A 14,599-nucleotide genomic window follows, 5' to 3' on the forward strand; every position below is an offset into this window, starting at 1 on the left:
AAGCCAGATAGGGGATAGTTCCAATTGAACACGGATGGGGCCTCAAAAGGAAATCCAAGCGTTGCAGGGGTAAGTGGTATCATAAAAAATCATCTAGGTCAGACCGTCCTTGCATTTTAGGAACATCTTGGCCTCATCTCCAACACAACAACAGAATTGAAAGCTATATATAGAGGTGTTAAATTGTGCATTGCTAGCAACATTAGGAAAATTTGGGAGGAAACAGATGCCAATATCGCCCTCAAACTCATTTCCTCTCCCCCCAAGGGCCATGGCACCTTCAAAATCTGCTGCAACAAATTAGAAATCTTCTATCCCAAATTGAGTTCAAGATATCACACATCTTTTGAGAGGGTAACCAAGTGATCGATTATTTTGCTAACCAAGCATGTTTCAATCAATATTTACCATTCTATCCCCTAATAATATCACATGTATTCGTAAAGGTTTGATTAGACTTGACGCTTGCTCCTTCCTTGCTATTAGAATCAGAAGTACTAGTACCTCTAATTTCAACTAAAAAAAAATTCATGAAATTAGGGGTACTTCATTACTGATTGATTCTTTGCTGATACTTGTCCTATCTAAGCTTTTTCTATGTTGTTTATGTGATTGTACCTATATGGACTCCTTGGAGGTTACTCAGTCATATGGATGACGTTGTGTCCAATGTTTGTCTGGATACCTTCTGGCTTTGTCACTTCTGTTGTTCTCATTTATCTGGTTGCTTGCTGTTATATCTTTTGCAGGCATTATGAACCCCTTTCACTGTCAACCATACAAACATGATCTCCATGCTAATACTAATGCTCATTTATTTATTCTTTTGGAACATTACACACATTCTAGCTTGGTTTTTTTGTACAGATTTATTTGCAGGTATTGTGCGACCCACAATGTGGTGGGATAATAAAAACCTTTTGACTCGCCATTATAGTACTCTTTGTTTAATGTTGCTTTATTTGTAAGGGAGTAGTACTCCTTGTTTATGACTTTGCTAGAAATTCTAGGAAGGTAACTTAGTACGAAATATATACTTTTATATTAACTATTATAAATGCATTATTTTATTATAAGTACCCCAAAATGCAGTGTGAGGAAAAACCCTTTTTAAACCAGAAAAAAGGAAAAACCAAATGGATTTATGATCTTCAAGGCATTAGAAGCGTGTTGTTTTTTGATTATAATGCATGTATAATTCAAGTGACTGCACCTACCCACCCTCTGTCTCTCTCTGTCTCTCCTAATTCCCAACGTCCACTCCATAGACTCCAACAACCCACCAAAAGCCATTTTCAACACAAACAAACTCTCAGTCTGCTTTCTTCGCCTCCTCGGCGGATTTCTCAATAAACCCCACAAACCCTCTTCCTCTTCCTCTTTATATTTATTTATTTCTTTGTTTGTTATTACACTCCTAAACCCACCCACCACCCACCACACACCCCAATATTCCCTCTGCATTTTCACGCACTCACATAGCATGGCTTCCATTCCATCGCAACTATCGAAACCCATTTTCTCCACCAAACCCACTTCGCAAACGACTCTCTTTTCGCTACCCACAACCCAGAGGATCAAATCTCGGCCATTCTTGGTCCGCAGCTCCGTTGCCGTTGCGCCCTCTGCGGCCGTTGGCTCAAAGGCCTCGGACAAGGTAAAGAATGTGAAGGCGCGGCAGATCGTGGACAGTAGAGGTAATCCCACGGTTGAGGTTGACCTGATCACGGAGGATGGCTCGCTCTATCGGTCGGCCGTCCCCAGCGGCGCCTCCACTGGGATCTACGAGGCCCTTGAGCTGAGAGATGGTGACAAGAGTGTTTATGGGGGTAAAGGAGTCCTCAATGCCGTTAAGAATATTAATGATTTCTTGGGCCCTAAGCTCGTCGGTGTTGATGTCAGGTAAAAGGAAAAGGCTCCTTATCATGCTCATTCTCTCATCTATTTTTGGTCAATGTTTGTTTTTCAGGTATTATGTGCGAATTTGTATAGTGTATACCGCGTCTAAAGTGCTGTTTGTTGTTGGATTTTGGATGTGGCTTTTCCGCTTGGTCTTGAGCAATATGTTGAGGCACACTGTGCTTCAGAATGTGATTGATGAACCGTCTGTCAGTTACTGGTGCTTTGTTTTTGGAGATCAGAATTGTAGTATGATTGTTCCTTGTACCACCTAGTTTTAGAACTTGAGTGATCATTAGTTTAATTCAGTGATTTTGTTCTCAGATATGAACAGGACAAGTTTTACTTCTTTCCAAAAATCTGTACATCTCTTCTTCAGTTATTTTGACTGCGCTGCTGTGTTGCTTGGAGATAATTTGACCTTGTATCTGGTGGATGTTAGATTATGGTTTTTCCTTCTTTGTATAGTTTGCAACTCATGATAAGTTTTTCACCTCTAAACCTGGTTTAATTAACTGATGTAGCATGGAATTATGTCCACATTGTTTGGAGGAACTCCCTAGTAGTGCTGCATGATAGTAGAAGATAGTGTTTTAGCCTTCCCTTGTTTCTGGAGTACAAAAGATAATGCTTTAAGCAACCGTTACAGTCATCAGAGTTTGAGATGAGAGTTAAAGAGGCTTTATGCTGGTTTTCTACGTGTATCACTGCACAAAAAGTTATGTTTAGACTGTGCGTAACACCAGTTATCCCCTCTGCAGAAAAACTTGAAGTCTATTCATGCATTCTAGCTGCTAATTGCTTTTTACTGTTAATAACCTGGTTGCCTGTTCTTCTCATTAAAGGAACCAGACTGATGTTGATGCGGTTATGCTGGAGATTGATGGGACCCCAAATAAATCAAAACTGGGAGCTAATGCTATTTTAGGAGTTTCTCTTAGTGTGTGCCGAGCTGGTGCAGGAGCAAAGGGAGTGCCGCTTTACAGGCACATACAGGAATTATCAAATACAAAAGAGCTTGTTATGCCAGTCCCAGCATTCAATGTAATCAATGGAGGTAGCCATGCCGGTAACAACCTGGCCATGCAAGAGTTTATGATATTGCCAGTAGGAGCAAGCTCATTTTCTGAGGCACTCCGCATGGGCAGTGAAGGTTAGTGAAGCAGATAGTCCCCTCTCATTGTATATCATCTGCTATATTGTGATTTATTAGTATGGCCATCTTCCTTATTACTGACTAGCATTGACGTACTGATTTCAAGAGATATAAAAAATGAAATAGTAGTTAATTATTTTAAAGACACATTACATCTATGTACAACCTATGAATATGAAATATTTTAGTTCAAACATTAAAGTTACATCCACAAGGCCAAAGCACAATGATATTTCATTTGTTATATCTTTCTGGTTGTGTAATCCAGGAATTAGATTTGGCTGATAATAGATTTCAAAGGGGAGGGAAAAGCTCAAACTAATCGGTCTTGGAATCAAGTAACTTTATATAGTGTTTCTAAATCATTTCTTAGAGCGGGCCTTTTCAAACCAACAACCTACAGGCAAACCAAATTAGAACTTTCTTTGAACCAAACATTAACTTCTCTAGTGTTTGCTATCAAAACTAAGCTATTATAGTCTTTCTGGTTGGGTAGGCCATCATCTTTCTTGCTACGATAGATGAAAGGAACTACAGTATATTACTATATTGCCATGTTACTTTAATGTTTCAATAAGAATCTTTATGTAGACATAAGTATGTAGGTTTTGATATCAATCTAAATGAACCTATCTTTAAACATGGATAACATAATAAAACTACCTACGGTTTCTGGGCAACTTACATAATGTTTCAAACGAGGAGAATATACTGTAAAATATTTTGAACATATTCTAACATTTACTTGGATGAATGACATGAAAGAGATCTCCTTTCAATTGGAATTAGCTGTCACTCCATTAATATCCTTTCTTTAACCCATGATTCACTTAAGCTTGGTCTTTATAGATAATTCAATTGGAAATCCAAAGACAAAGTGTAATTTGGATGGGATGTTGCTATAGTAGCATTGGGGAGTGGGGACAGTCTTAAGCTAAATAACAGACTATTACAAGAAGTTCTGAATCTATGAATTTCTTCGAACATTCTTTGGCATTTTACAGAAGACTTCAGCGAAGGACTTTAGTAGCTAATATCTACAACTAATGAAAGAAGAGTGACAGGCTGTACGATGCCATTAAAAACTTTATTGACCCACAAAAGAAACTTCAGGTAATTATGAATCAACACATGCTTCCAAAGAAATGTATTCTATTACATAATTCTGCCTATGTCATATTCTATAGGTTACTTTCAAAAAAGAATTATTTCTTATTAGATACAAAGGGGAAAATGGGAAGTTTCCATAAATATCAACTAGTGCATCTAACTTTTTAGTGTGGAACCAAGTTTGTTCGTGCAATTATATTAAATATTAAAATGATAAAGTTGTTACTCTAAATAAGCATCTTTAGGTAGTTCACTGATCAAGAAGCATACCTAGATTTAGAATTTTCAAACTATGGTATTTGCCGATGAGGCATTGGTCAAGAGGTAGAGGAGCACCAAGTTTGAAGCCTGTGAATCAGTTTATCAGTATGTGGGTTAGGTTCATTTTTTTGTGTTCTTATATGTTGGTTTAAGCATCCCCATGATGTTAATAGCTTTTAAATGAGGAATAACTCATACAGTAAGTGGGTTAGGTTCATTTTTTTGTGTTGTATATGTCGGTTTAAGCATCCCCATGATGTTAATAGCTTTTAAATGAGGAATAACTCATACAGTAAGATGTAGGTGAGAGACATTGCTGAATTCAGCTCTCAGTATGTGTATATGCTCATCTCATTTGGTTCAGATGCAAGTTCTGAGCTTGTATCTCTGGTTGGATACCGCGTTCTGCGAAAACACTTTCTTAGAGTTGGCACCAGTTACCGTGGCTTGTGGCAATGCCTGTTCAATGAACTATTAAGATGTTTGGATGAAAAGACTAACTTTTTGCCCAATTTGTTGCAAGCAGTTTATCATATTCTGAAAGGAATTATCAAAGCTAAATATGGACAAGATGCATGCAATGTCGGAGATGAAGGTGGATTCGCTCCAAATGTCCAGGATAACAGAGAAGGTCTAGTACTGCTGATGGATGCAATTGAAAAGGCAGGGTACACAGGCAAGGTATAATCATTGCATTTCATTGTCCTTCATACTTGAGTGTATTGTTTCTCAACTTCATGATGAAAACTACTCTTCAGATCAAAATAGGGATGGACGTTGCTGCTTCAGAGTTCTTGACTAAAGAAGGGAAGTATGATCTCAATTTCAAGAAACAACCAAATGATGGTGCTCATGTGCTGACAGCCGAAAGTCTTGGTGATCTTTACAAAGAGTTTGTGAGGGACTTCCCCATTGTATCAATTGAGGATCCGTTTGACCAAGATGATTGGAGTTCGTGGTCATCACTGCAATCCTCAGTTAGCATCCAACTCGTTGGTGATGATTTATTAGTCACTAATCCGAAAAGAATTGCAGAAGCAATTCAGAAGAAGGCCTGTAATGCTTTGCTACTGAAGGTATGTGCGACCTGCTATAGTCCAAGAGAGACTCCTTCATGCTTTTGGTGTTATTTATCTTCTTGGTCACATGCTGTGGATGATCAGGCTCTGGCCTGCTAAACATGAAATCTCATTATTGGGACCTTCCTTTGTGAAGCATAAACATGAATTTGCTACTATTACCTACACAGTTTTATCTTCTTAAAAGCTTCCTGTCTATTATGACATGGTTCCACCTGACTCCAAGCTTTGTTCGCTGAGGGTTTTAATTAAACTTTGCATGGTAACCTAGAGATGCAACGACAAGTGATGCAAATCCTCTTCCCATTTTCAATTGAGAGATTGTTGACAACTTGGAATTCTTTGTTTCTGCTTTGTGCTTATCTAACAGTCAGTATTAGCTTTATGACAGTTTTCAATTTAAACAAGAAAATGTTCTTTTACTTTGCTATTCAACCAGCATAGCTTTTAGAACAATGTTGTTGTCTTCACAAGAATTGATGTTTCACCAGAAGCATTTCCTTAAAAAAAAGTTTAGTAGGAATATAACATTTGTCTTGACAGGAAATCTTAGTCCTTGATGCCAGACACTGCCAGATAATCAACAATAGATTTTTGGATCTTCATTCTCTGAGTAGTTTCTATACCTTGTGCATGTGGCTAATAGAATGTTGGTGCTAAAAATGGATATCTCCCCCACTAATATTGCAGGTTAACCAGATTGGGACGGTCACTGAATCCATTCAAGCAGCGCTTGACTCAAAGGCTGCTGGATGGGGAGTGATGGTTAGTCACCGCAGTGGTGAGACAGAAGACAATTTCATTGCTGATTTGTCTGTCGGCTTGGCCAGTGGACAGGTTTTGGCAGCTTTCTTTTAACATTTCCGAATCTACTTTACCTAGCATCTACTTCACTATATTGTTGATTATGCAGATCAAGACAGGAGCTCCTTGCCGAAGCGAGCGGTTAGCCAAATATAATCAGGTAAAAATTTATCTCACCCTAAATACAAGGAAGACCCAACCCCAAGAACAAGAAGACCCAAAAAATTGATCACTATATAGTCTCCTTGGAATTACTCTGAATTAATCTGAATCATTCTACGTATTGTTGATTCTGAAATAGTTCAACTGACTCCATGTATTCTTGATTTGGTTGCAGCTCCTGCGTATTGAAGAAGAACTCGGAAGTGTCCGCTATGCTGGTGAAGCTTTCAGATCCCCATAGGAAAAGAGCAACCTTGACTTTTTTCATGTTGGAGGGGTAATCTCAAAACAAATGATAGTGTCTATGTATTCTAGAGTTGTTTGTATATCTAGTATGATTAGAGATTTGTTGAGCGCAAAAATTTGGCCTTGTGCACATTAGCCAATTGTTGAGGCAATCCTACTAAAAATAATGAGTCATCAGAGGAGAGGAATGATGTTTTGACTATAACTGGATTGGTTAAATTCTGTGGTTCTCTCTTCCTTTTTACTTGAAAGAAACCTTCTTATGTTGCCTCTGCGAGATTTCTGACAGTGTCATACATGAATGCGTTTACTCATAGTTTTGTTGTATTTGATATATATCCTCCATCTTTAGATGGAGTGAATGATCTGAGAACGGTCAGGAGATTGTGGTTGTTTTGGGGTATGGAGATATAAATGGTGGTTTTGGGGATGAAATGCAAGTTTTACTGGTGGTAGCATATATCAAGTATAAATAACCGGCTTTCAGATTTTTTTTCTTTGCATGTGTGATAGTGAGATTTGAACCCAATACTTCATATTTAGCTTAGACCGTATTAAATAATTGTCCTCCGAAAGAAAAAGGGCGACATTTGGATATGTTTCTGAGCTAGTTTGAACTTTACTAACTAAAGATCCACCTAAAGTTTATAGATTTGTAGAGTGCAAATGGGTCTACGAAACAAAATATGGGGTGGATGGGGAGGTAACGACTTTCAGGGCACGATTAGTGGCGAAGGGTTATTCTCAAAGACCTGGCATGAATTTTGAAAAAACCTATCTTCTAATAGCTATGGTCAAATTCATTAGGATCTTAGCTATCATAGTAGCGTATTATGTCTATGAAATACAACAAATAGATCTGAGAACGGCATTTTTTCAATAGGTTTGTTGAGGAAGAGATCTATATAGATTAACCAAAAAGTATCAATCAAATCGAAGTAAGCAAAAAGTTTGCAAACTCTAGAGGTCTATCTATAGACTCGAACAGACTCTTGGTGTTGGTTATATGTTTTGATGAAATTACAAAGAGTTATAATTTCATCAAGAAGGAGTATGATTGATTTATGTATAAAAAGGTTAGTGGAGCACGATTATGTTCTTAATATTTTACGTGGATGATATCTTACTTATTAGGGATGATGTGAAGATGTTAAGGAACACTAAAGTATGGTTATCTACTCAATTCTCTATGAAGGATATGGGTAAGCATTTGACATCTTGAGCAACAAGATCTATAGAGATAGATCTAAGAGGATGTTCGATTGACCCAATCGAATATTGACAAAATCTTGAAAAAGTTTAAGATCGAGAGTTCGAAATGAGATTTCCTTCCCATGAGACATGGAGTGAAGCTCTCCAAGAATCAGTCTTCTAAGACTCATGAGGAGATTAAGAGAATGTCTGATATTCCCTATGCCCTCGTTGTTGGCAGCATACAGTATGTTGTCTATGTACAAGACCTAATGTAGCGCATGCTTTGAGTGTCATAGTTGTTGTTAAGCGTATGTTGGTGAGCAGTACTGGAGTAGAGTCAAGACTATTCTTAAGTACTTGAGAAGAACTAAGGCTTTGTTCTTGGTGTACAATAATAGAAAATTTATACTGGAAGGGTATAATGATGCCAGATTCTAGTCGAAGTTAGATGATGACAAATCTCAATCTAATTATGTATTTAAACTCAATTGAGAAGTAGTTGCTTGGAAGAGTTCCAAGCAAGACACTGTAATTGACTGCACCACTGAGGTAAATACATATCAGCTTCAAAAGCTACTAAGGAGGTAGTTTGCATGAAAAATTATATCCAAGAGTTGGGTGTGGTACCTAACATTGCCGAGCCCATAGTTATATATTGTGACAACAATGGGACAATTGTACAAGTTAAGGAACCAAGATCTCATCACAAAGCCAAACACATCCTCAAGCACTACCATCTAATTGGAGAGATGGTAGGAAAAGGCAATGTGCTGGTAGATCGCGTTGCATCAGTAAAAAATATGGTAGACTCGTTGATCAATCTGTTACATAGATTGCCTATACTCAACATCTTAAGAAGATGGATTTAAAAAGTATAAGTGATTGACTTTAAGATCAAGTGGGAGATTATTAGTGTAAGTGATCGAAAAATTAATTAGTTAGCCTTTTTGTAACCTATTGTTAATGATCTTAATCAATGTATTGTTCAATATTATGAATATAGCTTATTCTTTGGACATCTTTTCATATTATATTATATGTTATTAATACATTCACAGACAAAGCCCACTGACCAGTTAAACCAATAAAAAGTTGGGTCGCACATTTGCTAGTGACTATAAAACTAACTTTTCAAGGTTGGTCTGAAATATTTGCAGTCCAGAACCCTCAAGAATGGGATTGAGGAGCTCTATAGAGACTTGCACTCAGTGATGCACTCATGTGATGAGTGTTGCTTTTCATCGATGACAGATGTATGATGTTTATGCATTTTAGTGGGTGCGTGATGAGTTGTCAAGTTCAATGAATTGACTTGCAGGAGTTGTCATATGCAAGCTTATGTGGCAGATCAGTATGAATAAAACTTCTTAGCTGTGATAGTACAAAATTAGCCCTCTAATGTAAGAAACCATAGTACCACCTTTATGTATGGGGATGTGTATCTTGATCCTGACTTACGTAATTGTAGTATTACATGGTTGCCAAAAGCCTTTAGGTTGGTGTGTTCCAAAAAAAAGGATACATAGTCCATCTGAGATGAGGCGATCTCTTATGTCTTATGGACAGTGTTAATCTCTAGAAATCCGTAATCATAGTTGTTGATAAATAGGAAAGTAGTTTTCCATGTTGATCAATAAGAAACATAGTCAAAAGTGGGTACATAATTATCAAAGTCAAATATGAGAATCGATTTAGTCATATCTTAGAATTTGATCAGGAGATAGCTTGATAGGAGGACCATATTCGTGTGGTATGCACAATTGAAGGTTTTCACCTATTCTCCAATGTCATAGACCGTTGCTAGACGACTATCTATGGTAATGGGTACTCTTAAGTTATGAGTTAATCAAGGTGATTAATTGAATGTGATTCAATTAATCTAAGACAATTTAGTTGTCAAATTAAATTGTATATAAGATACAAACTCAAATCCAGCTGAAGGTGGACCTATAAGAGTAACACACAAAACACTAATGATATTTAAAAATTAATTAATTTTGGATGGGAGCTCATTATCGAATTGATTCTGGAAGATATATATATATATATATATATATAGAGAGAGAGAGAGAGAGAGAGAGAGAGAGATGATTAATTGTAAGGAGTTTAACTTAATCATTTGAATAATTAGATTATTCAATTGAGGTTCTATATGGTAGGAAACCAAAAGTGTTAATTAATTGGACTAATTATATTTTTGAGTTTTGGAATTAATTAATTCAACTAATTAATCTTTTTGTCCAAGAATTAAATAAAGATTTGATGTGGTCTTGAAATTAATTGATTGGATTAATTAATTATTAATCCAAAATCAAAATGTGTTTAATTCAAATTGTGGTCAGACCTACAGGGATCCTCAAGGGACCACAATGACCTACCATGCATTAAAGTCCTTGATTAGAGGTTTGGAGTAGAAGCTCACCTACCATTGACTTGAAGCAACCACTACATTTACATATGAAAGGTATTGAAGCCTTGGTTTGTCTACATATTTTGCTCTCTCATCTCTTTTATATCTCTTCTTCCTCAAAAAGTTTATCTCTTCCATCTTTCCTAAGAGTTCGAAATTCATTCAAAACTTTTTTAAGAAATCTAGAACAGTTTTTACTACATAGAACTATTACTCTCTTGAGTTCCTAGCAAAGCTCAAAGAGACACAAGTTGGTATTTTATATGGACTTGCTAGAGTGAGCATTGGTTCGCTCTTATGTCTACAACGCAAAAAATCATTGTTAGAGGAGAGTTTTTTTAAGACACTCCACTACTTTCAAAGAGTTATATTTTACTCTTTGACTTGCATCAACTAGTTGGTGTGTGAATACTCGAACACCTGATTGAGGTGGAATATAATCTTGTTTAATGTTTATTTATCGTTTTCATTACTCATTTAATGTCCCAAACTTGTAGAAGTTCCTTCATATATAACTTCAATAGGATAGCATACGAGTATTCTTCCCACAATCATTTTCTAGAAACAAATATGTCAAAACAATTACATATGCTTGTTGATTTGGTCATGCTAACACCTTTGTTTTCCATGTTGATTTTGCTCGAGAAATTGTTCAACGTAATAACTGTATTTCTACAAACACATTGGTAAATCAAGTTCAATCTCCATTAGAGGCCCGTTGGTCGAAATCCACGATGGAGTGCCCAAGTGAATAAAGAGGCGTTACAAGGCCCATTAGTGTGATAATAAATTAAAATGCTTGTAATAGTATAATTTAGATCTGAATTGACCATAGATATAGTTTAGGCTCAGTAGATGGCATAGAATGGGCTTGTGATTATCCAACAGGAGTGTGCTAGGCTTTTATATTTGCGTGTGGTGCATTTATTTATTTATAAATGCTTTATTAAATACCTGATATTCACATGCAAAATACTTAGCGTGATGTGGTCTCGATCAAAAACTAAAACAAACTTTCACTTAGTTTATCCAAGTCAAATATTACACCAATTAATGGATATATATCAAATAGGTTTTTAATAATCTAAGCTTTTCATCTATAGCAATGTAGTTAGGAAGCTACTTCCGTCAATCGTGCTCTCACGAGTCGTAGCACGTATGGAGTGGAAGAAAGTTGTGCTATTATTATGAACAAAGGAATGTGCTCCTGTTTCCCGATTTCACGAGTCCAGGGGGGCAATAATTGAGGTATGATTTGGTTGAGGCTCGACCTAACGCCTAAAATGATTCACTTGGAGTCTTTTGGATCATGTAAAGAGGCAAAGCAAATATCTTGGGGATCTCATCCAATGAGAATGGTATGGATTGCCTCCCACAAGGTTTTTTCAATGTGAATCTTAAAAGCAAGTCACGAGGAATTGCATTTGTGGACCACAAGCCCACTAGGAATGGTTTTTCAAAACCCCACTTGAGAGTTGTAGGCTTTTGAATAAATAGTGAAAAAGATTAATGACTGAAAAACGAAATCTTAGTTTGAATACGATATTACAATAATTTACTGAAAGTTTTCTATTTGATTGTAAATGGCTAAAAATCCACCAACTACAGTTCCTGAGGCAAACAAATTTTATGAACCAATTATGATGATGGTTGAAAAATCTGAGGATTGTCCTTGATTTTGAGAATCAAACCTATATTCTCGATGAGGTTCTTTCTTAGACCTTCCCGGAGGGACAAAACCTGAAGAACGTAGGATGTTCGATAAATGGCATGATAACAACCACAAGGTCTGTAGCCTTATACTAGCATCCATGACAAATGAGATCCAGAAGTTGGACGATGTCGGCTCGATAATGCTTGTATAAAACAAGTTTATGCGGTTCTGGATAGGCATATTAGATATGCAGCCAAGATAACTGAAGAGTTGTTTATATAAGAGCACATGGTAAGACACTATCCCTTGTGGAAGGAGAGGTTGATTTAGAAAAAGAGACGTACATAGATATGATCTTTTAGTCTCTTCATCCCTTCTTTGATCCGTATATAGTTAACTATAACTTGAATGGACTTGAAAAAGAACTTCATAAGTTGATAAATATGTTGATCTAATATGAGGCAACGATTGAAATATCTACACCATTAGCGTTGGTGAGAGAGGCTTCGACCTCAATAGAGAAAGGCAAAGGTGTTGGACGCGGAAAGAGGAAGAACGCGAAGACAGAATCAACCACTACTAGCACTTCGACTGCTCCTATTACACTAATAGGCGGGGTATAAAGAAAGAGAAAGATGGTTCGCTAGTCAGAGATTCCAAACAATGTTTGCATTTACAGTCGGCAAAAAAGGGCTTTGGAAGAGGAAGTGGCCTAAACTCCTCTCCAACCCAGGTATATTTGATTTGAGTATTTACATTATTGCTATTCTATCTCTTTGGTATTGGATACTAATTGTTCATATCTGTGACAGTTTGCAGGTGATGATAGGAGTAGAAAACGAAGCAAACAGTCTTAAAACTTAGCTATACCAGCTAGAGGACTTGTTAGGCTTAGTTCATAGTGATCATGTTATGATAGAGTTGATAAGAATTCTGTAACCTAGCATGATCAAACTATATTTTTCTTTATTGTTGGACAATTTAGAATACATGTTTTGATCAATAAATTTTGTTGATTTGACAAATAGTGGTTATTCTTATATGCTAGGATGTATACATAATTTAACATTATCCCTAATTAGATTATAAATATTCACACAACATGATTAAAAATTGATAGTTGAGATATACTTACAGATCTGACATGCAAAGCTAGGTTATATTTCTCTAGTTAGAATAAGGAGACTAGTATATTTTTCTCATTGATAATATTTTAGTTCTCCTAGAGATGACCAGAGTACCAGAGATACTTGAGAGACAGAGTTTCTGCGTTTGACTGATCGATCAGATTACAATCCAAAAAAAGACATAAGGAGAAAACAATGTGGAACATCAGTTTGAAGCAATAGTTTGGGGCCGTAACATTCGACATGGAATTTAAACTAGGTTTGAAACTTCATATGACTGCAATATTCATTTTTACAAGGTCGTGTGGGGTATAACTCAATCAAGAACGAGCTTCAGGGTTAGTGAAGCTTAATTGTGTTCCTAGTGTTTTAGGTGTATAATGTCTTACTCATTTAGAACGAAGTTAAGATGTTAGGAAACACGAATGTTGTTCACGCAATTCTCCATAAAGAAATTAAATTTTTATTAAGAGGAATAAGCTATCCAAGACTCAATCATGGTAGACCAATGAGGAGCTTAGATGCTTGACTGAAAGGAAGTAGATCGGCCCAAGAACGCGGCAGAAGTGTGGTGGAATCGAAAATAAAAGCAAATAATGGCAAATCAAGAGGTGTACCTTTGAAGGTTCCCGAACTTATGATTTATAAACGCGGAAATTAAATAAATGAACCAAATCTATGTTTGGCTACTTAGAAAACGAGATTTCAATATTTAAAAGAAAATATTACCATTGTCGTTTTCTTTAGTCGGATGCACATTGATTCCAATCTCCATTGTCCGTCAACACAAGGCCTTAACGTAGAAGTCCTCTAGAGGCGTCCACACCAAATCGAAATCACAAAATTCATTCTCGTGCTAGTAAGAATTGAATTCGGGAATAGGGATCAAAAATCGCTCTATTAAAATATATTATAAATAAGAATAAAATATATAGACGAAGACATCAAATTATTAAAAAACAAAGAAGAAAGAAACAAAAGAAAATCAATTTATCAGTTAATTTAAATTTAAAAAATTGAATAAATTAATTATCTTATCAATTAAAATATATGCTTCACAACAAAAAATTGGAACAACAGGGTCATTATCCATCATTTATTAATGTGAAAAGCCTTGTTTTTTTTTTATATTAGTATAAAAATAGATATGAATATGAATATTGAATATAACCGATTTATTAACCCCCTCCTCCTTTACCGCCCGCGAGTGCACTTCACTTTCCGTCAGCTTTTGATCAAAGGGGATTTTGCATAGAATTTTAGAAAATATAGGGATTTTTTTGTGTGTTTTTAAAATACACAACGATTTTTAACTAACTATTAAAAATATAAGAGTAATATGCAATTTGGCCAAAAATCAACTAAAAACGTACTTATGTCAAATTTTTTTGAACTGTTGGTAAGTTTTGATAGGTTTTCCTTTATTTACTATGATAATTGAATAAAAATTTACAAAAGCTATCTCAGCGACCCTTTTACAAAACCCTAAAGTTCCCG

The 14,599-nt window shown here is 36.1% G+C and overlaps 1 protein-coding gene across 1 annotated transcript; it reads left to right on the plus strand.

Annotated features, from left to right (window-relative positions):
- Positions 1,225-6,996, plus strand: LOC105158049 (enolase 1, chloroplastic). Its single transcript, XM_011074667.2, has 7 exons — positions 1,225-1,902; positions 2,745-3,052; positions 4,953-5,107; positions 5,185-5,502; positions 6,196-6,342; positions 6,419-6,469; positions 6,647-6,996. The coding sequence occupies exons 1-7, from the start codon at positions 1,484-1,486 to the stop codon at positions 6,710-6,712; spliced, it is 1,464 nt and encodes a 487-aa protein (XP_011072969.1). The 5' UTR covers positions 1,225-1,483; the 3' UTR covers positions 6,713-6,996.

The sequence above is a fragment of the Sesamum indicum genome, linkage group LG3, assembly GCF_000512975.1.
Source record: "Sesamum indicum cultivar Zhongzhi No. 13 linkage group LG3, S_indicum_v1.0, whole genome shotgun sequence".
Classification (NCBI taxonomy): Eukaryota; Viridiplantae; Streptophyta; class Magnoliopsida; order Lamiales; family Pedaliaceae; genus Sesamum; species Sesamum indicum.

Excerpts from the sequence above, each read along its gene's own strand:
- LOC105158049 (XM_011074667.2), top strand. The coding sequence starts at position 1,484 with ATGGCTTCCATTCCATCGCAACTATCGAAACCCATTTTCTCCACCAAA. Across the intron at positions 5,108-5,184 it reads AGGCAGGGTACACAGGCAAG|ATCAAAATAGGGATGGACGT; the intron begins GTATAATCATTG and ends ACTACTCTTCAG. Across the intron at positions 6,470-6,646 it reads GGTTAGCCAAATATAATCAG|CTCCTGCGTATTGAAGAAGA; the intron begins GTAAAAATTTAT and ends ATTTGGTTGCAG.